Source organism: Penicillium waksmanii (assembly GCF_028829765.1).
Source record: "Penicillium waksmanii strain IBT 27052 chromosome Unknown utg000004l:1.0-5674109.0:1.0-5678898.0, whole genome shotgun sequence".
NCBI classification, from domain to species: Eukaryota; Fungi; Ascomycota; class Eurotiomycetes; order Eurotiales; family Aspergillaceae; genus Penicillium; species Penicillium waksmanii.
In genome coordinates, this window is record NW_026643251.1 from 3,201,141 (window position 1) to 3,222,717 (window position 21,577).

General features: G+C 51.4%; 7 protein-coding genes across 7 annotated transcripts; 3 read left to right on the forward strand and 4 right to left on the reverse strand.

The window, feature by feature from the left end:
* Nucleotides 1-77: 77 nt before the first annotated feature.
* Nucleotides 78-2,241, reverse strand: N7481_004000 (putative nucleoporin Nsp1; the record flags this gene model as incomplete). Its single annotated transcript, XM_057263219.1, has 3 exons — nt 78-287; nt 360-483; nt 542-2,241. The coding sequence occupies 3 exons, from the start codon at nt 2,239-2,241 to the stop codon at nt 78-80; spliced, it is 2,034 nt and encodes a 677-aa protein (XP_057124880.1).
* Nucleotides 2,242-2,702: 461 nt separating this feature from the next.
* On the forward strand, nt 2,703-4,502 carry N7481_004001 (DUF5102 domain-containing protein; the record flags this gene model as incomplete). Its single annotated transcript, XM_057263220.1, is given in 6 exon segments — nt 2,703-2,711; nt 2,722-2,791; nt 2,864-3,277; nt 3,366-3,721; nt 3,785-4,048; nt 4,065-4,502. The coding sequence occupies 6 exon segments, from the start codon at nt 2,703-2,705 to the stop codon at nt 4,500-4,502; spliced, it is 1,551 nt and encodes a 516-aa protein (XP_057124881.1).
* Nucleotides 4,503-5,281: 779 nt separating this feature from the next.
* Nucleotides 5,282-8,632, reverse strand: N7481_004002 (MIZ zinc finger domain protein; the record flags this gene model as incomplete). The annotated part of the gene is made up of 1 exon (XM_057263221.1): nt 5,282-8,632. One exon carries the CDS (start codon nt 8,630-8,632, stop codon nt 5,282-5,284), a length of 3,351 nt encoding a protein of 1,116 aa, XP_057124882.1.
* A 1,465-nt stretch (nt 8,633-10,097) lies between these two features.
* N7481_004003 (putative polarized growth protein (Boi2)) lies at nt 10,098-13,313 on the forward strand (the record flags this gene model as incomplete). The annotated part of the gene is made up of 3 exons (XM_057263222.1): nt 10,098-10,437; nt 10,502-11,365; nt 11,410-13,313. Coding segments are annotated over 3 exons (3,108 nt in total), but the record flags the coding sequence as incomplete, so codon positions are not given.
* Nucleotides 13,314-14,824: 1,511 nt separating this feature from the next.
* N7481_004004 (uncharacterized protein) lies at nt 14,825-16,673 on the forward strand (the record flags this gene model as incomplete). Its single annotated transcript, XM_057263223.1, has 2 exons — nt 14,825-16,414; nt 16,476-16,673. 2 exons carry the CDS (start codon nt 14,825-14,827, stop codon nt 16,671-16,673), a joined length of 1,788 nt encoding a protein of 595 aa, XP_057124884.1.
* A 557-nt stretch (nt 16,674-17,230) lies between these two features.
* On the reverse strand, nt 17,231-18,326 carry N7481_004005 (60S ribosomal protein uL14; the record flags this gene model as incomplete). Its single annotated transcript, XM_057263224.1, has 4 exons — nt 17,231-17,354; nt 17,431-17,755; nt 18,056-18,106; nt 18,313-18,326. The coding sequence occupies 4 exons, from the start codon at nt 18,324-18,326 to the stop codon at nt 17,322-17,324; spliced, it is 423 nt and encodes a 140-aa protein (XP_057124885.1). The 3' UTR covers nt 17,231-17,321.
* Nucleotides 18,327-19,258: 932 nt separating this feature from the next.
* Nucleotides 19,259-21,275, reverse strand: rpdA (histone deacetylase RPD3; the record flags this gene model as incomplete). The annotated part of the gene is made up of 4 exons (XM_057263225.1): nt 19,259-20,071; nt 20,127-20,668; nt 20,722-21,022; nt 21,096-21,275. Coding segments are annotated over 4 exons (1,836 nt in total), but the record flags the coding sequence as incomplete, so codon positions are not given.
* Nucleotides 21,276-21,577: the final 302 nt, after the last annotated feature.

Below are 21,577 nucleotides of genomic sequence, written 5' to 3' on the forward strand. Positions count from 1 at the left end.
ATACATGTTTCCCCATGGTGTCCCATTGCACTATTCCCGCAAAATTCGAATCATTACACATCCAGCACGATCATATTCTAACGTCTACCCATGTAAGAGCGATAGAAGTCAGAGGCGGCATTTCCTCCACCCATTCCAGGGCTATTGTAGCCATATCCAAGTCGAGAGGAAATGGATTGTCCGGCCTTCTGGGCAGAAGACACCTTGGATTGCAGCTCGGAGGTGCCCTGGTCAATAACTTGCAGTTGAGACAAATGCGAGTTGAGGATGCGGACAATCTGGGAAATCTTTGAGAAGAAAATGAATATTAGTATTCGTCTCTTGCACCCAGAAAACAACAAATTTGAACCAAAACTTACCGGCTCATCTGCCCGGTTGGTCTTGCTCAGGCTCGATGAAGCACCATTGACCTCCTCAATCATGCTGGTCAGATCCTTGCCCATCTCATCCAAACGCTCCGAGAGCTTCTCGGCAAGCTTGTAACTATAGGATCAGGTTAGTCAAACGAATCAACCTCGATGGGAGATTGTTGGTCACTTACGTTCTCTCACGCTCCTGGTCTGGTCCCTGCAAGGCGTCACCAGAGCCCACCTGCTTGGAAACCATCTCGTCGACTTCCCGTTCATAGCGATCCAGCCACGAGCTCAGCTCATCCTGCTGACCTTCAACAGATGCCAGCTGGCGTTCCACCTCTTGTGTAGCTCGCTCTGCATCGACAGTGCTACCGTACAATTTTTGAACCTTTGTTCCATTCTCAACCAGCATCCGATCCCATTCTGCGACCTTCTCAGCGTTGTCACGGAACTTTTTCTGGTGCTGGTTCAGATCTGTAGCCCAACGGGTGATGATCTCATCCATAGTCTTATTCTTAAGGCGCGACTGGGCCGGAGGCGCCGGACCAGTGGTCGACTGACCAAGGGCAGGGTTTGTGCCGGAGCTCGGCGCGGCGCCAGTAGCTGGAGCGGCGGTCGACGTAGCTGCAGCGCCAGTAGGAGGTTGAGTTGAGGCTGTGGATGTAGCTGGTTTGCCGAACAAGCCTGGTGCAGCTGGCTGAGAGGCAGATGTTGAGGCAGGCGCAGCACTGGTCGCGGTCGTGGAGGGAGCAGCAGCCGAGGTGGTCTTGGCTCCACCCAGCCCCGCGAAGAGCGAGCCTCCGGCTGGAGCTGCCGCCGGCGTAGACGATTGATTTTCTGAGGATGTGGTACCTCCAGGGGTAGGAAAGAGGGACTTCTGAGGAGTAGAGGATGAGGCAGCGGGTGCTCCCAAAGCGCCCAGGGGAGCAGCTGTGGTGGATGTCGGAGTAGTGGAAGCACCTCCGAGGGAAGGGAATGCGGGCTTAGAAGCCGCGTCGCCGCCGGCAGAAGGCATCTTGAACATGGATGGTGCGCCGCTAGAGGCCGGGGCGGTGGTCATAGATGGGGTTGTAGACTCGGCGGGCTTGGGGGTATTTCCGAACAGGCCTCCACCAGGTGGAGCAGAGGGTGCACCTCCAAACATAGGCTTGGTGGCGGCGGCGCCAGTGTTGGGCGCAAATAAGCCACCAGATGGTTGCGACTGTGTGGCTGCTGGGGTGGTCGAGAGACCAGAAGGCGCAGGCGTATTTGACGAAGCTGCATTCATTCCACCAAACATACTAGGTTTAGATGCTGGAGGAGGACCAGCAGGAGTGGTTGAAGTGTTACCAAACAGAGAATTGCCAGCTGGAGCAGGGGTGGCGGACGCATTGGCTCCGAACAAGCTGCCACCCGCGGCTGGCTTGCTGGCGCCTCCAAACATTCCACTGGTGGCTGGCTGTCCAGATGCTGTCGATTCCGTTGTCTTGTTTGGGGTCTGAGCATTGCCGAACAGAGGTGAGGTACCGCTAGGTGTGCTGTTGCTGTTGTTGGTTCCCAGGTTTCCGAAACTGAAGCCTGTACTGCCACCACTGGATGGAGCAGCATTAGCAGTACCACCACCACCACCACCAAACAAGGTCTGTGAACCTGCGGGGTTAGACGCAGCGTTGTTGGACCCAAACATCGAGGGCTTAGCAGCGGCAGAGCCACCACCAGTTGGGGTTGCGCCGAATGGTGAAGCGGCCGCACCTCCGCTGGCGGACGAAGCTCCTACATTTCCGAAAAGACCACCGCCAGAGCTGGGAGTCGAACTATTCTGGTTGGATCCGAATGCATTGCCGGATGTGCCAAAGAGACCACCACTTGAGGCTCCGCTAGATGCTGGGGCGCCGAAAGAAAAAGACATGGCGAAGCGATCTCGCGATCAAGGGAATTGGCAAGCTTGGTGGGTGGGAAAAAAGCAGACAGAGAGTCGATTGGCGACGGATCAGGGGATAGGTAATCCTGCGAGATGGATCGCGGTAGGTGAAATAAGAGAGACAGTCTCTTCAAACCAATGAAAGATTCAACCCAGCGGAGAGTGAGGGGGAAGCTTGGGGTAGAAAGAGTGAAGCAATAATAAATCGGGCGAGTGAGTTTGGGTTTCACGCGCTCGTTACCGCCAGCACTTTCAGGCATCAACGGGACTATTTCTGCCTTAGGCCACAAACGTTCTGGACTCGGTCGATCGCAAGGAAGACGTCGACAACCGCGCTACACACTACATTTACATCGTCATTCTTCCCGTTTCCTTTCCTCTCTCTTTCCTCCCCCCTCCATTTCTCTCTCTCTCTCTCCATGCCCCCCGACTTGAGTTCACCTGCAACCATGTCGGAGGTGTCGCCAGATCCCCCCCACACACCTTGAACCCCCCAGCAAGACTACAGAGAGGGACGACCCTGGAGCTGAGGATACCCGTATGTTTGCTTCCAATACCCCAGATTAATGTCCCACTTGGAGTACTAATTGGATCATCTACAATAATCTAGTCTCGGATAGCGACGAAGAACATTTTTCAGATGCCAGTGAAGGTCAAGAACAACAACCATCAAGCCCACATTCTACTCGCACTTCCCCTGTCCCACGCACTCGAGTGGAACGAGTCGACAGTAACCCCCAGCATGGCGAGGTGCCCGGTACAGAAGCATACAACATAAGAGACCAAGATGCAGTTCCAGATCAGGTCGAAGTCATCCCAGAGGGCTCACCAAGTCGTGATCCCTCGCCCGCGGGGTTGAATGACCGGCCGACAACCCCAGGTGACTCGCCAATCCCGCGAACAATGGTCGAGAAGGTCGACCCAGACTCGCCCAGCTATGGCGAAGTCCCAGGAACAGAAGCATTCGAAAAGCGTCAAGCGGATGCGGTGCCAGATTTCGTGAAGTCCACCTCCGACCCCGAAAGTGTCCAACCGCCACCATCTTCGGAAGATGCATCCCCTGATGTTAGCCCCCCCAAGCCAACCAATCCCGGAAACGCATATCTCGCGAGTCAATTCCTTGCCCATGGACGAAGAATCGTCACCACAGCTGCGAGCCCACCACCGAAGGTCTCCGAGCGACGCCACACCTGATGTCATAGAAACGGTGCCCGACACCACAATCACCCCAGAAATCCCCTTTACTGAGCACGAACAAGCTCCACAAGACATAGAGGAAGATGATTTCGGAGAAGTGAATCAAGGAGAAGGTGGCGCAGATGACTTTGATGACTTCGTCGAAGAGCAGAATGACATGGTTGACGATGACTTTGGAGATTTCGATGATGGCTTCCAAGAGGCTACCATTTATGATGCCCCTACAGGAGACACCACTGCATCTCAGCAACCTTACTATCTTCCCTCTGCCGTGAGTTTAACACCCCGACAATTATTTTCGTGCTGCAAACAGCTAACAATTTCACCCTGACAGCCTCCACTTATCGACTTCGACGCATACACGTCCACAAGCGAACTTCTCAGTGCCCTTGAGGGCACCCTTGATAACCTATTCCCCGCGTCGCAAGACCTCAGTTCTCTCTCTCCCGTCGAACCTATCCCCGACTCTGCCGCAATCTTCAGCACAGAGCGTTCTCTCTCACTATGGTCCCAACTCGTCGCCCCACCACCCCTCCAACCACAAAACTGGGTCAAATCCCGCATTCGACGACTCTTCCTCGTATCCCTCGGTGTCCCCGTCGACCTGAGATGAGATCCTCCCCGCCTCTAAACAAAAGAAGCTCGTCCTCCCCTCCATTGACCTCGACGGCTCAGGCGCCACAACCCCCAACGGCCGAGCCCGCAGCCAAAATCGTAAAGAAGGCGAAGACTCACAAAACAGTGCCGAAATTACAGCCACGACAGGGCAGGCCCCTTCGCGTCAAAAGGCTGCCCGCCGCGGCGCGGCCCCACCCCCAGCAATCGAACTCTCCTCCGTCCACCGACTGTGTGCGACCACCGACGCTGCCATCGGCGGCTTGACTGATGAGGAATTGAAATCTCACGTCAAGGAGCTAGAAAATGTCACCCTGCACGCCAGCGCGGTTTTGGAGTATTGGCTTAAGCGGCGGGATGGTCTTGTCAGTGAAAAAGAGGCCTTCGAGGGTGTCATTGAAAACCTTGTCAGCCATGTTCGGCGTGTAAGGAAATGATGCCTCGAATAGAAGCCATCTAAATATCTATATCCGAAATCTTTGTATAATCTAATGTTGAAAGTGGGATTACCTCTCCGCTGAATGAGCATGATCTCTTTTTTCCCCTCTGGTCACCTACATAATTACCTCTTCCTCATCATCTGGGCATCAGAGTGTAAACAGTGTTCTCTCTACCCCGTATGGACTGGGAGAAGCTAGATCCGAAATGCCAACAAACAACCTTGATAGAGCATTCTTCAACGGAGAGAGGGCTTTGCCCATCATAATAGTATCACGCGAATAAGTTTTCCCCTTCAAATGATGGAAAGCACATGTGTAGACCATGGAGAGAAATAAGAAAGAATTTTGATAAAATTTCATTTTTGATCTGATCAACAACTCAAACAGAAACGTCCGTTCGTAGACAGGTTGCTGGGTAAGAGACTGTACAATGAATAGAATTGCTTTTGCTTTTGCTTTTCCTTTCCAGGTGGTAAAATGTGTAAATCCTTCCGGGACTAACAAGAGCACGACAACAAAACAAAACGCCTGCAGCCATCTTGACTTTGGTGGATTTAAAGCTTGTAAGGAAAAGGAAAGTGAAGAGAAGAGAAGAAAAAACAATAGTCAAAATAAATAGGTAAAGGCTGGGGTATCTATTGCTTCGTAGCAAAAAAAATCAAAACAAGAAAGAAGGATAAGACGACACTGTGGGCATCCAGGGTATTTCTGTCTAGCAGAGGCAAAACGAAAGCTCTAGAAAAATTGGCACCATACCATGGTCATTAAACACATCATTAGTCTATTTCAATGACTGTGTGTTCCGTATTCCTGATTGGGGGTGAGGGCTCCTGCTTGGCACGCGACGCTTCCCGGTCCAGGGGACTAGTGGCCTTGCGTTTAGCTGGCACTGTGCCGGAGGCATGTTTGTCGGAATGCTCGTCGCTGACAGCCTTTGAAGTCCACGATCCATCAGGTCGGACGTCGATCGCTACAGTGCCCTCTAGTTTGTTGCTAGAGATGAGCTTCTCGCGGACATCGACGAAATATTCGTCAATGATCAGGTGCATTGGGCGAGCATCTGCTTTACATATCGGGCACTGCCAATTGTCATTCATTGGCGCGGGTCCTGACTCTGATTTCCGTGTGTTTATGAATGTGTCGATGTCGAAACATTCTAAATGGTCGCAATGCACGGAACGAGCGGGGACGTTGTAGACCTGTGCCATGAATGGGTCAATCAGACTGACAGTCAGACTATCTGACACAACGGCCAGTTCGTCGTCATCACCTGTTTTTGGACATAGGCGTTTCTGGATTTTCTGGAGGGTGTCTCTGGCAGGTGAGGAGCACGCTTGTTGTCGCACTTGATCGAACCCGTGGGTTTCCACACGTTCAATTCCGAACACATAACGGTATTTCTTGAATTCGCTAGGCTCCAAAAGAAAGTGAAGCGAGAGGGTATTCTCGCCTTCTTTGAGATGTTGAGTAATATCCAATGGGAGGTCCTTGCCATTGTGGGTTTTGCGGCGGACAAAGAGTTCCGTGCCGTTGACGTGGATGTAAAACACACTAGGCCAAGCGGTATTTGCAGTCGGCCAGGTGTCATAAACTTTGTCTTTTTCAAGGCTCCCCAGTGCGATCGCTCGTAAGCGAAGAGATAGGCAGCCTTCTTGATACCAAGCGGTCGGTCGTTTCCCTGATTTGCCTTTTACAAGGCGTGTGGCTCTCAGCAGATCCGTTGGCGACACTTGGAAGCTCCAGTTGCAGGACGTTTCTTCCAAGTCCATGAACTTCGGTGGGATGGCAAATCCATTCATATAAAAGAACAATTCTTTCTCAACCATCACGTTGGAGTCCCAATGGACCAGTTTCTTGATCGGGTCACGAAGATCAACCTGATGCAGGCTTAGCCGCATCGGGTTCGGATGCACCAACTGCGGCACTCTATATCCCAAAGGTGGAAGAAAGGAAGTGGATGGCTGCCGGGATGGAGGAGGTGGAACGAAAGGCACCGTGGGCGTATTAATTACGGGTACAGATGCTACTCTCTGCTGTCGAACTGGCTGGGAATGGGGGAATTGTGGTGAGCCCTGGTGACCATAGTACGGTTGGATAGGCGATTGTAGCTGAGGGTGACCCATCGAGCTCATCTGCTGCGGACTATTGGAGTTAAACGGCATATGAGGCTGATGTGGTGCAGTAGAGTGTGCTTGTGGCTGAGACGCGAGAAAAGGCGCGTGTGGGACACCTTGTTGCGGGTAGGACATATTCGGGACGGAGGCAACCCGCTGGGTCGAGGCCTGAATGGCATGGTGCGCCTGGGGAACCTGGCCCATTTGGGACTGATGGTTCTGCCTAATTTGCCCATTATGCAGTTGAAGGTAATGGGGGTTTTGTGACAGAGGTGAGACAGATTGGGCTTGTGTTGGCATATTTACAAGCTGCTGCATGGGGCCAGACCGGGACTGTCCGTTAGAGTAGTGCATGGGCCCTAATCTTTGCATCTGCGTCGGTTGTTGCAGCTGTGAGGGTGCCTGCCACATTAGAGGACTCCCTATAGGGGTTGGCGACGCATATGGCGACGCACACGAGGGCCTCCTAGATGGGACAGTCGGCGGCTGATGATTCTGAGGCGCACTGGCTGCTGTTGAATTTTGAGGTGTCGTGGAAGGGTTCATTTGACTAGGTAAGACGGGAACCGGAGACGTAGAGGTACTTGGTGGCCGGGCTCGTGGCGCAGGTTGGAATTGTGGCGCCGAGCCAAACGGCTTCATAGGAATGCGTTGAAAATTCTCGATCAAGACATATCTGAATTTTTCGGAATCGGCATGATTCATCGCAAGATCTTTTTCAAACAGCCCCTGCAGAAGTGGAAGATACACGTCCGGATAGATATGGCGACATGTCGATGTAAAGATCACGCTCAATAGGACTGGTGATGTAAGTTGCAAATCCGTCCTCATCTCAACTATGAGCGGTGGATAACGCCGATAATGATAGTAACCTCTGTTGATTCGGTCCACAAGGTGTACAAAGTGATTTGGGAGGCGTGGGAGTAGGTTGGTTAACAATCCGAAGTCCATGCGATACCAATCCGCGTCCTTTAGATCCTCATATTTTTGCGGAAAGGCGACAAATCTGGACATGACATCATGAGGTATTAGTGTGTTATCCGTCAGAAGCTCGTTTAATTTCCTAAATCCTTGTCGAATGGCTGGTGATTGAAATTCCGGGAAGTCTTGATATCCAGAGGCAGCCCATCGGCAGTGTACCTGGTGCAAGACGAGGTAGAAATGATCCCGGTATTGGAAGGCCTTTTGCAGCAGCATTGCCCTTGCATTAACAGCCGTTGTTGATTTCTGACCGATTTCCAGAAGAATATCCAACCCAGGCTGCCATCCCAGCCACATTGAATGGCCTGGGGTAAGATCGCGGGCGGTATTTTGAGGTTGGTGAGTCGCAACCATAGGCTCCTGTCGAGGCCCAGGAGGGGAGTGTGTATTGGATGGCACATTTGTATTTATTGGGGTAGGTGTCGCTATGGGAGAGGGCTGGGTGGGAGGTGTAATTTCGAGTTGGTCTGGCCTGGAGGTCTCATTTTCATTTTCATTTTCATTCGCGTTCTCGCTCGGGTCGTTGTCGGACAGCGTTGTTTCTGTAGCCAGCGGGTGAGGGATATCGGGGCTGGCGTGAGAGCTCGCGCTTAGGACGGGTGAGGGTAGGCTGGGTGGTGAAATATCTGATTGGGATTGTGTTTGAGGTTGAGGTTGAGGTTGAGGTTGCGGTTGCGGTTGGTGCTGTGTGGCAACCTGCAAGGAAGCGGGCAGATTTGCGCCCGGGGTAACGGGAGACATCAACGCGCCTGCAGGATTAAGAGTGGGCTGTTGAGGATGAGCAAATTTATTGGAATCCGGAGCAGAATGGTAATTAGAATTAGAATCAGAATCAGGAAGAGGAATAGTAGGAGTAGTGGCCCGTGTGGGACGCATCGCGTGCACTGAGCAGGTCGGGAGAGAAGTTGAAGTTGAAGTTGGAGACTGAAGCATCCAGTTCTTCCGCGCCCCCGCACCCATAAAGAGGCTGGCAGTGGAGTTGGAGAGTTCAATATTGTCGGCACCACGCGAGTGTCGCCGAAGGGAAGTCATGGTTGCGGAAATTCCATGGTTTATGGGAATACAGAGAGAGAGAGAGAGAGAGAGAGAGAGAGAGAACGAGAGCAGAGTAGGAACAGAACAGTACTAGTCGTGGGCCGAGAGAAGCGCCAGGATGTTTGCTCGAAACAAAGAGACCCACGGGTCTACTGCAGTCTGCAAGCCCTCGCCGTTTTCAACGCTTCAGTCTTCGGGACTCGACAGGTCATAGTAATAGTAATAATAATAGTAATAGTAATTGTAATAGTAATAGTATAATCATACCCCTGTATACTGTTAGCAAACAGAAAGGGACATGCCATGATCGACTGACCGCATTAGGCTGACTGTGCATACTGGTATACGAGTACTATTGTATACTAGGATCATAAGTACTATACTAGCATGTGGTCGAGTATACGGAGTACAGAGATGATCTATGGTATACCATAGATCGTACTTCATTATAGTTATAGTGTAATCATAATATCCATGTGTATACAGTGTATACAGTGTACACAGTGTACTGTACACACAGGACATACTCTCCTCAGTCGATAGATCCATCACCCAATTGGGCCTCAAAATGGCCGTGTTCAGCCAAATCCCACTTTCCCTTTCCTTTCAAGTTCCCCTTTCCCCCTACTTCTCTTGTTTACATTAGGGTACTCCATACTCACTTGTCAACTTTTGTTTCTTTTTGTTTCTCTCCTTCCTTTCTCCCTACAGTTCAACTGTCCCACTTCCCTACCGTGGATGCTCTGGTCCAGAACACTTGACGACCGCACACGTCACTTCGGCTCATCTCCATATTCGATATTGGATTGGATTTTATTCAAGTTCCATTGAGTGGATTGATTTTCCATCGTGCGATCTCGGCTCTTTTGCTTCTCTTTTCTTTGCTTCTTTTCTCTTTTCACTACACCTTGTCCTTGGCACCTTTATCTTTCCTTTTCCTGTCGTGGTGCCAGTGGGACTCCGACTCCATTCCCACACCATTCCACATCAGATTCCTGGAATCTACGATTCTGCACCTTCGACCCTTCTCTCCCCCGTCTCTCCCGTCATTTGCTATCGTGGCATGGGTGATCGGGTCTGCCACTACGCCGTTACTCCGTCTATCTCGCCACGCCTCAAGAGGTACAAACAAAGCTTCCGACAGTTCCAGCTTAGTTCCTTGCGAACCCCGCGGGCTAATGACCTAAGCCCGACCTTCTTGCGCGCTAGATTCCTCGACCTTCTGGCATTCCCTCCCCTTCCTCCCCCCCCCGAGACATTGATATTGAGTTCACATTACTCTCTTCATCGCGAGATTCCAATCCGCTGCCTTCTCTCCCCTCGAAAGGGCTGTCTGGGGCCCCCATGCCCTACAACTGACCTGCCATAATCCTCGCCTCGGCTTGTTTCCACTTTCCTTCGATCGGAGAGGATCTGGGTCCCCCCCCCCCAACAAAAAATCATCGCGAAATGGCCGACCTTTCGCTGGCCTCGCCCGCCCCCCCCTAAAAACGTCCAGCGGGGGGGGATTATCTGGTCGCCTTTCGTACGTCTTCCTCTGTGCGACCCGACCTTGCGCTTTGCGCGATTGCGATTGCCGCAATCGCGTGAGCGTGAGTGTGAGCGCAAAGTACCCCTCTCGGTCGTCCTCCCCGACCATGCGCTAACCCCAAATCCAGACGATCACTTTAAGCGTAACGACGATGAATTGCAGATGATGCGCGGCGATGTCATCCATCTGGAGGAGATGGATGAGGAATTTCAAGATGGATGGTGGCTGGGAGAGCACACCCGCTCCGGCCAAAAGGGCCTCTTCCCTGCATGTATGCGCCCACCTCAATGAACAATCGCAATCGTCTCCCGGAAACTGATCGCTCATCATCATAGGTTTCACTCGCAAGGCCGAGGCTCACGATCTCCCTCGGGCTCATGTGCGCCCAGCTAATTTAGGTGCCATTAATACCGGCCCCTCCCCCCAGGGCGTGATCGCTTCCGAAAATACCGAATCGCCTTTACAAATCGAACCCTCAACACCGGTGGATTCTTCTTTCATCTCAACCGGCAGCGAACAAACAACCCCCCAGGCATCGCGACACGCAAGCACCTCCGATGTCTACGAATCGGTGGACTCCCCCCAACAAAATCGATCGGCCTCTTCTCCACTGCCCCTACCAAGTCTGCTGGCGGATATTCAGCAAACTTTCCGACGATCCATCGATAGCCATGCGAATGGCGAGGAAAGCCCCGTCATGAACGAAACTTTGAGCGTCATTGACGAGCATATCACCGATATGAACACGCCTCGTCACAGCGTGTCGACCCAAGACGCAAAGACAATCAATGACTCGGGCAGTGAATACAGTAGCCATTTCAGCCATCGAATCTCATACATTAATGGGAATGAGACAGACGAGGAGGAGGGCGACGGCCCCACTGAAGAACAGGTTCGGCAATGGAATCAAACTGAAACCGCCAAGCAAATGCGAGAGCTCGGAATGGATCCCAAACACTGTGAGATCTTCGAGGAACAAGAAATCACAGGTGATGTACTCCTTGATATGGACCAAGATTTCATTTTCATGAAGGAGTTCGACTTTGGTGTTATGGGCAAACGGCTCAAGACCTGGCACAAGGTCAAGGCATTTCAAGAAGAAGTCCGGGGTCTGAAACAACCCCAGAATCAGGCCCCCACAAGAGCTTCCGTCGCCGGCTTCTCCAATGGCCCCGAAGAACGATCGCTCTCTCGTGCTGGTCATACTGGACCCTTCTTGCCACGCATCCCAACCGTGTCGGAGAAGACTGGCGCAGGCTACTCCCGAGTTTCCGCCGTCCTGGCCAACACCCAAGATTAGCCAGCAATGCTAGTTCTCCTGTCACTCCCCACACTCCTCCCTACGGCCTTGATTCGCCAAGACGAATCTCCGCGGCCTCCATTCGTGACCTCAATCATACACGACGACATTCCTCGATCGACACAACTCATCGCGGTCTCCCCGACTCCTCGATGAATGGCCATAAGAAAAAGCCCTCATTCGATCGGGCCTGGACTCTCAACAGTGGGGGTCACGCTCTACCAGCTCGCCCGGGGACTTCACTAGGTACAACAGCATACCGCGGTCCACAGTTCGCCTCTACGGAATCAGAGCCCAACACGCCCGAGCACATGGATGACCTCGATCGAGGCTACTTCTCCGGAACTGAGGTGGATTCCCGTCGAACTCGACGCGTTCTGCAGAAGCGGTCATCAGCCAGTGGGAGCCTCAGTCATTCCCGAAAGTCAAGCTACGCGGATGACAGGGTCACCAAGGCCACTGGCAAACGTCAATCGCGCATCGCCAGTGTTGACTCTATACGTGATGCATCTAGGCATGTCTCTACTGCGGCCGAGAATTATCACGGTACACCACCAAAGAGTCGTTTTCGAAGTTTGAGTACCCGTGTCTCTGAGCGAAGTGGTAATGATTCCCAGGATAGCAAGACCGGTTTCTTTTCAAGCCTCGGTCCCTTCATGAAGAAGGGTGGTGATTCGGATAGTTCCGCACGTTCCTCGCCATTACCCTTCACTCTCCCGAAAATCGGCGGTGCAAGTCAAAGAGTTCGACGGGCCGTTGGCCTTCGCGCTATTTCAGATGTTGTTGGAAAGGGCAGCACTGATAGCTCAGCTCCGGTCTCACCCCGTGATTACGATCCTACGTCTGGTCGCACTGGTTCTACAACTCCTTCGGCGACCTCTAAGAGCTCTGAACGCCACAGTACCGATGGGTCAGGTAAAGCTGCTGAAAACGCCGGCGGCATAATGGTTCGCCCCCGGACCGTCAAATCCAAAAAGGACACTAGTGCATATACTCGCGGTCTAGAGAAGAAGGCGCCAAAGGAGCAGATGGCTGGCTGCGACTACAGCGGATGGATGAAGAAGAGATCATCCAATCTCATGACAACATGGAAGCCTCGACTTTTTGTCCTGCGTGGCCGTCGTCTATCTTACTACTATTCCGAAGAAGACACCGAAGAGCGAGGCCTCATCGACATCACAGCTCACCGTGTGCTGCGGGCAGATAATGATCCTATAATCGCGCTGCACGCCACGGTGACCGGTTCCACCTCGCAGCCTGCCAACGCCAACGCCAGCGAAGCTTCCAAGCTCACCACGCCTGCAGTCCTTGCCTCACTTGCTAGCAAGGATGGGAGTGGTCCTTTCTTCTTCAAGCTCGTGCCGCCAAAGTCGGGTAACTCACGAACTGTCCAATTCACCAAACCCACCACCCACTACTTCCAGGTTGATAATGTTCAGGAAGGCCGTTTGTGGATGGCGGCCCTGATGAAGGCAACCATTGAACGTGATTTGTCCCAAGTGGCGGAGAGTACCAACAAACAAAAGACGATCAGTTTGAAACAAGCCCGGCTGATGAACCAACGCCCACCCGCCTTGATGGCCAATGCCTCCGGTCCAGAGTCCGACCGTCTTCCTGACGAATCAATTGAAGAGGAAGACGAAGAAGAGCATGGACTTCGGATCGAAGGCTTGAATTTGGCCAAGGCACCATCAACCGATTCCAGTTCGTTCGTTGATGCAAAGGTGGACATCCAAGACAACACGCCTACGGCCAACGATCGGCCCATGTCCAACCCCCTTGGAGAAATCGACACCGGACATATATCCCTCCTTCCTAGCCCCTTGGCTAAGATGGAATCGCAGTAGTCTTCTTGCTTTACCATGATACTACTGCTACAATTTTGGCAGACGGACCTCTAATTTTGAGAAACCACTGCGATTAATCTTCTTTCACCTCTCTTCTTTTCATTTCTTTTTTCTTTGACTTTTGGACCATTTATCATCCCCCCGACCGTTTGGCGTTTGATGTGATATACCCCTCGTACCGACTTCTGTTCCATTCTTTCCTGGCCTTGGCCAGTTTTTGTTTGTTATGTGGACACGAAGGGTTTATGTGGGCTGTGTGTGTGTGTGTGTGTGTGTGTTTGATGAGTTTGGCTTTGTGGAGGAGTGAACCAGTCGTTGCTTCATCTGATCTTGGACTTTTTCCTAGCTAGATTTTGGGGACGAGTTGATTCTTTACGAGTGTGTAGATAATTATAATCACATGGCTTTCATATACATGATGCATTTGGATTTCTAGTATTATTGGACCTGATTTCCTTCATGCATACCTTTATCTCATCGCCATATGCTTCAAGTAGTACTATTGTTGAAGATTCTACACTAGGGAGCACTGCGTGGACATGGATGAACTAGGTCGTCGTCACCATTTGGTGTTGATGCCTTAAGAATGTGGCATCCACTTAGGCATCCACTGCCTAGCCAGCGTCCGTCTCAGCTTCCTGCTTCCTTCTCCTCAGGCTATTACTTTCGTCGAACCGCTACCATTCCTTTGCCTGATCGCTACGTCTGATCTCTGTGAGTGTCTAAGCATCCGCACACCGGATGGCTTCGTGCGAGGTTGGTATGACTTGCTATTCTTGTTCCCTGTCTTTATATGCATTGGATGTTTTCTCTCCTTGATTTATTATGTCCTAAACTATATCGCCCTCTTATCCCGAGTCGTCTAGTGCTACATATCATGACTTGGGGATTATAGATCAATATGTATCTAATATCCATAGATTTTGGGGTCTAAGGGGGTTCAAGTTGGCTGGTACCTGATCCAACCCACGGAATTCCAAGGTTGGTCCGATCTCGAGATATATGCAGATTTGAGCAAGCAAATTAGGGCGCTATGTAATAAGTAGGTCGGGTTTAAGAGCCCCCTGTGATATCTACTAGTACTAGGGTGCAGTTAACTATGAAATCTAAAATCTCTGGGTTGTTTATCAATCAACATCATGATACTTATAGATGACCATTAGGGGTGAAAACAATATTAATGTATTCAAGTTCTCCAACTCATTGCATATTTAGGTAGCTAAGAAGAATGCGAATTTTTCTTTAAAACCCACTCGTAGCTATACCAGGTGGCTCAGGCTCCATTTGGCTATTTCTGACGGAATAGCCTCGGATGATATGTCATGATATAGTTCCCTTGCCTTATGCCGCCCATGGGGCGCGGCGTGATCTCCGCTGCCCACACTGTTTACCCCCTCGGGGCACCGACTTTTTGCCCTTCACCATCCCACAACGCGCTCTGATATTCTTTTATATATTCGTTACGATGTATATTTTCTCCCCATAAGATTATTCCTAATACCCCGACCCTCATGTTCCTTCGTTCGCTCCTTTCTCGCATTCTTGCGCTGCTTCTCCCGCTCGCTCTCTCCGCTACAGTCTACCTCTACCTTTACCCCGTCTTCAACGGCTGTGCGTTCCCCCTGCCTCGATCGAAGTCGCCAATAGCAGGAGATCGTTCCTTCCTCGAGCCCTTACGGCAAAACCCTTCCGCCAACACCCTCCTACAACACCTCCGAGCCTCAGACTCCGCGGCGAACACCCAGCCAGCACTCTTCCGTCTCCTAGTCCTCGCAGACCCTCAGCTCGAGGGAGACACGTCTCTGCCTTTGCCGGAGTGGAAACTAGCCGCGCGTGCACGCAAACATTGGCAGGATGTACAGGATGCGGTGGAGGATGCCTCAGCTACTACGCCCTTTCCAAGGTCTCTCCTGAACCCGGAGGTTCTCTCCAGTTTCACCTCAGGGCTACGGGATCTTATAAGCGAGGATATCCCACGATCACTTCGGGCAGTTCAAAAGCGCGTCGACCTACTGGGTAACGACTACTACCTCGCGCACATCTACCGCACCTTGTTCTGGTGGACTCGACCCACGCATACGACCGTGCTGGGAGATCTTCTGGGAAGCCAGTGGATCGACGACGACGAATTCTCCTGGCGTAGCGAACGCTATTGGACCCGTGTTTTCCGTGGTGGAGAAAGGGTTGACGACAAGATCACGAGAACGGGAGCCGTTGCGGGCGACATCGTCGAGAAGCAGGAACTCGAGCCCCTGGGACCGAACTCCGACCCTGCTTGGCCTCGACGAGTGATAAATATCGCGGGGAACCACGATATCGGCTACGCAGGCGATGCTAGCGAATCGCGGATGGAGCGTTTTGAGCGCGAGTTTGGCCGTGCCAATTGGGATATTCGCTTCCAGCACCCTCCCATCGTTCCTGGGTCTAATGGATCGGAGGTTGCAGCTGAGACTGATAAGTCGGTCATTACTCCAACTCTGCATCTGATTAACCTCAACACCCTTATATTCGACACTCCAGCCTTGTCTGAGGCCGCTCAGTCTCATAGTTACACTTATCTCAACGACCTTATTAGCAAGCGCCTCTACCCAGTTGAGGACCGGTCTACGTTTACTCTCCTCCTCACACACTTGCCTTTGCACAAGAAGGAAGGAGTCTGCACCGATGGGCCATATTTCACGTTCCATGAAGAAGATGATGAGGATGGACCTGATGGCATCCCGCGCTGGAAGGAAGGTGGATTGAGGGAGCAGAACCATTTGAGTGACTTTATCAGTGCATCGGGGATATTGGAGGGCATCTTTGGCATGACTGGCAATGTGAATGCCTTTGGTGGTGGCCAAGGTCGGAAAGGACTCATTCTCACGGGCCATGACCACACTGGCTGTGATGCCGTCCATTTTGTCAACCACACCAATGAAGTCGAGGAAAAGAAACAGGAAGAGGACACTTCCGATGATACTCCCTCGCAGAGCTGGAAGTGGGCTGCAAAGAGATATAATGAGTCCAATGTGCCGTCAGAAACTCCATCTATCCGCGAAGTCACACTTCGGTCGATGATGGGGGGAGTTTGGTGGAAACGCCGGGCTTCTGTCAGCTTGGTTCGATGTTGATGCGGGCGAATGGGATTACGAGATCATGATGTGCCCTGCCGGTGTACAGCATGTTTGGTGGGCTGTGCATGTTCTCGCTCTCGTCACGCTGATTGTTAGTTTGCTTTGGGTGGTGGTCCAGTTGACTGGATCCGTTAAAGCGTCTACAAAGGATGCAGTGCAGATAGGCTCAAGTCCGATGCAGAAGGACCAGAGTCCTGCGCAAAATATACCCAAACAGGAGAAGCAGGAAAAGACGATGGAGTGATAGATTGATAGATAGCTTGTTCATTGTACAATAGCATAGGGTTTCAGCAGTAAATTTAGCTTTAGGTCTTGCAAATAAATTGTTTCCCTTCACTTGATTGTAACAATAGCAATCTACTAGTAACAGCCAGTGACCTTGTTTTTTTAAAAAGATTGCTGCAACGAAATTCATCATGAGAATGTCATAGCTGATCGAACATCATGATGCAGTCCAGCTAGAAACAACCCTCAGGTACACATTGCTAATTTACACAAAACCAACTACAAACCCATGACAGGAACAAGGGGATCAGATTTAATAAATCTGCCTATATCCCAGGGAGTCTAGGCAGAGTTAAAGAATATGAAGACGCCATGGTGGCAGAATCCATACTCCCAAACTCCTATATCACATACAACAGAGGAAAAGCGGTTGGATGTTTTCATGAAAAGTTGTATTTTTCAAGTACTTCCGAAGATCGCCAGTGTTCAAAGAAAAAAACACGAATGGGAGGAAAACCGGCTCGAAATAACACAGGTGAATTCGTCTCGTCAGTTGGACCCCCCCCCTTTTTCTTCCACAATGTGTCGTATGCACCCCGTGTTCCCAGGTCCCAAGGAGTTTCAGGTATGGTATCGTTGATTTTTGTTTTTATTCGGTTTCCTCTCTTTACATGACGACACCGGAGTTGGAGGCAATACGCTGTGATATGGTTAGTATCAAGGTCTATTCCAGATCGTGCCATGCACATCTGATGCGGGGTTGGGGGAACACTCACGGGCCAAAGCTCAGCAGCCTCCTTACCGACAGGGCCGGTGATGGCGGATCCCTTCATCTCACCCTTGTTGTTGACGATAACACCGGCATTGTCCTCGAAGTACAGGAAGATACCGTCGGGGCGGCGCCAGGGCTTGCTCTGACGGACGACAACGGCGGGCATGACCTTCTTGCGCAGCTCGGGCTTACCCTTCTTGACGGTGGCCATGACCATGTCACCGACACCAGCAGCGGGCAGACGGTTCAGGCGGGCACCGGTACCGGCGACGGCAATGATGTACAGGTTGCGAGCACCGGAGTTGTCGCAGCAGTTCATCACGGCGCCACTAATTGAAGACGACCGTTAGTATTTCCGTAATTTCTTTCTCAAAGAGCGTCATTTGCGTCGTGTCCAGTTCCCTCGTCCAAGTAATGCTTTTCGATTCTTCCATATCGTACTGATATTTGGCGTAGTGGTTCCGAAGCGTATGGCGTATGTTCTCTTGTCGAGGATTTCTTCTTTTCCCTCCTCGCTTCCATTTTCCATGATTGTCGACAAGAATTGATTGGACCGGAGTAGTTGGCGAAAGGCGTTCATCGAAAGCTTCACTGGACGAGAGGGACACGACTTTGTGGGAAATTCTTACGTAGGCAGACCGAGGGTCATCTTGAGCTTGTTGCCCGAGGCACCGGCACGACTGTAATGCGATAACCGTTAGCTGGGCTATTTCTTTCATTCCGGTTGTATATCCCAGTTCCATGTTGCCCGGTTCGTCTTCCCCGCTCGAGATGTTCAACATTCAATATGAACATTCAATGTGCACATTCGGTCGTCGAGATCGTCGGCAAATTCCTCCCATGGTTCTCTTTTTCGTTTATCTGGGTATAGAGCGAATAGACTTACCCTCTGGTAGACATGATGGCGAGTATCACACGGGGTTGTCGAGTGAAGTCGAAGTGGGTTGGCGAGAAGGCGAGACGAAGGTCAAAGAATCCACGGTGCTTTCTTTCTCGCTTAGTGTGCGGGTGCGGTGCGTAAAATCTTGGCACCGCATTGGTGGATTGGGTTGCCCTAGCACTAGCCCCCTTCGGGACTAGCCTGACCAGATGACCTAAGTTAAGTCCTGTCACGTGACTGTCTAACTATATTCGCCGGGCCCTAGACAATACAACTGGAATGGATGGCTGGCTCATGACGGTTTTCGGGGCTAAGCAAAAAGGCCATATTGAGGTTGATAGTATATACATGGCTCTAATACTATGATTTGGGTTCCATATCTGGGACTGACTTTTTCAAAGGCGGCGCCTTGAAATGATCAAGGGCAACTTAGAGATGTACTACAGTAGATGGAATCCACAACTATCAGGTAGTACTAGTAGGAGAGGAACTTGAACTTAAATGCTCAATTGTACATATTTCATTCGCAGTGATTCGCAGTAGAACGAAGGTTATCAGTTTAAAAATAGAAACTAAAAACATAGGACGCGGGCATATCAACTCGTCCGAAACGGAGTGCAAATTCACGGATGAGAAGTATTTCACATGGTCTTTCTGTTTTGACAAATTGAAACAGGAGACAAATAATAAAAATGGCTCTCAAATCGTGAAACATCTGTCCCGCCTTTCCGTCGTGCAGAGAAACAGCCCGCCCCCATGGTCGAATAAGATGTGAACATGCTGCCAAACCAATAACACCATTCTTCCCATTTCCCATTACGCCAGATCCGATATTGTTGCTGGAGTTGCTTCCGTTTACTCCTCGTTCTTTGCGGTAGGCTCCACAGCAGACTCTGTAGTTGTAGCTTTGGCTTCCGAGCCCCCAGCGGGCGCAGACTCCTGTGCCTCACCCCCCCTTGTCCATTACAGATGCAGATGGCTCGTCCGAGGCGGATTGAGCCTGAGGAGACAGAGGAGTATTGGCCGAGCCCTCGACTCCAGGTGATATCTCTGGCTTCTTTTCTTCCTGGGCGTCAGTCGCAGGTGCAGACTGGTCAGTCTCGGGAGCCGGGGCAGCATCCTCCATGGCTGTATCGTCGTCATCTTGAGGAGGGGAAGGTTGCCGGGAGGCAGCAGCGGAGAAATCCTTATCTTCAGCCTCAAGGACCATTTCATCGACATCGGCTGGGGTATCTTGATCATTTGATGCCGTGGCCGACACATCGGGTTCTGTTCGGGGGGCGTCGGCCATCTTGGTATCCAGACCGACATCCAGGTCACCGTCAGCAACAGACGAGGCATTTGCCGGAGTAGCCATGCCGCTGTCGAGACCGGAGTCTGCAGGATCGAGATCCCTGTAGTTGGTTATGTTTCGACGGCGAATGGCTCCAGGTTGGCGGCGAACGCCATTGGCGGCATTCTCTTCCTCGTCCTCACTTTCACTAAGTTCTCCAGGTTTCTCAACATACTGGTCGAAACGACGTTGGGTGAATCGCTTGTCCTTGTTTTCGTCCTCGTCGAGATCATCAAGGACGTCATCAGCATCATCATCCATGCCCTCGAGAAGCGGGTTGCGAGGAACATCAGTCATCTGAACGGAAGGCGCGAATGCGGTGCGTTTGAGATTCTCAACAACCTGACTACGAATCTTGTCGAGGTAGTCCTTGGTGTTGGCATTGTCCATGTTGGAGGGACGAACATCAAGCTCGTAATCGGGAGCAAAGTACTAGGGTCATTGTTAATACATAAAACCCAGTGTTCAAATTTGCGGGGAACTGTACCTCGTAGTAGTCATTGTATGGCAAGTCGGAGCCCAGGCTGTCTCCGACCAGGATACCTGTCTCAAAAGCCCAGGTACGCGCAACGTTGCGCATCGTGTAACCACCACCGCCAAGGATCATGGTGGGAAGATCAAAGCTTTTAATGAAGTTGACACAATTGGCATGGCCGCGCATACTCAGATTGAAACAACCCAAGCGATCGCCAGATAAGCTATCACCACCACACTGCAGTACAATAGCCTCGGGGCGGTACCATTCCATCACACTTTTGATCACAGGTTCAAAGATGCTCTTATAGGAGAGATCATTGATACCGTCTCGAAGAGGGAAGTTGACGGCATAATACTTTCCATTACCCACACCAATATCACGCAGCTCACCTGTACCGGGGAAGTACTCGCCGTACTTGTGGAAAGACACAGTCATCACACGATCTGTCGTGTAAAAGGCCTCTTCAACACCATCGCCGTGATGCACATCAATGTCGACATACAATACTCGCTGCTTGAAACGCAAAAGTTCTAGAATGCCGAGAACAATATCTAGCAGTTGTTAATACATGAGTGAACGATTATTCGGGTTTCGTAACTCTCACCATTCACGTAGCAGAAGCCACTAGCTTCGCTCTTTTTGGCGTGGTGCAGACCTCCAGCCCAGTTGACGGCGACGTCACATTTGTTGCGATTCAAACGCGCCGCGCCCTCCATACTGCCACCAGCGCTGATACCGCAGAATTCGAAGAGACCGTCGAATACAGGGCAATCATCACCGACATTGTACCGGCTTTGTTCCTTTGAAAACTGATCCATATTATCCGGCGTGACCTTGGACAAGAAGTCAATATATTCATCGGTATGGAACTGCGTCATTTCGTATTTGGAGGCTGGTTTGGCACGCTGTGTCGGGGTTTCGCATTAGCATTGGTAATCTTATTCCATCCTCCTATCGGAGTGGTTTATGGAATCTCACGTAAATCTCCATCTTCTTGTAGAGCCCATAGTTCATAACCAAGCTGTGCGTCATGCGTATCCGGTGCGGCTTCATAGGGTGACCAGATACGTAGGCATAGTTTCCAACATCAGAGTCGTAGAAGTAGGCAACCTTCTTGTTGGTAGCGCCGACGCCATTGGAGAGCGGTTCAACGGCCATCCTTGGCGATTGAACGACGCGTGTCGAGCCGGTTTTCCTGGCGGACTCTCGGTGGGATTGTCGGTCGAGAGGAGTGAGGGAGAAAGGTGGTTTGCGGTGAGGGGGAGGACCGTGTGAAGTAGGGTGTCGGTGCACGGGAGGGGCAAGGCACTTGTATACCAAGCACCACCGCGAGGAGACTGTCGGAATATTTAGACACAGAAGTTCACAAGTTCCGACAAGCCCATGGCGCACTGAATCAAGACGGGAGAGGCGTGGGAGAATCGATCGCCGCGTGGGAAGGGCAACGGCAGATCACCCAC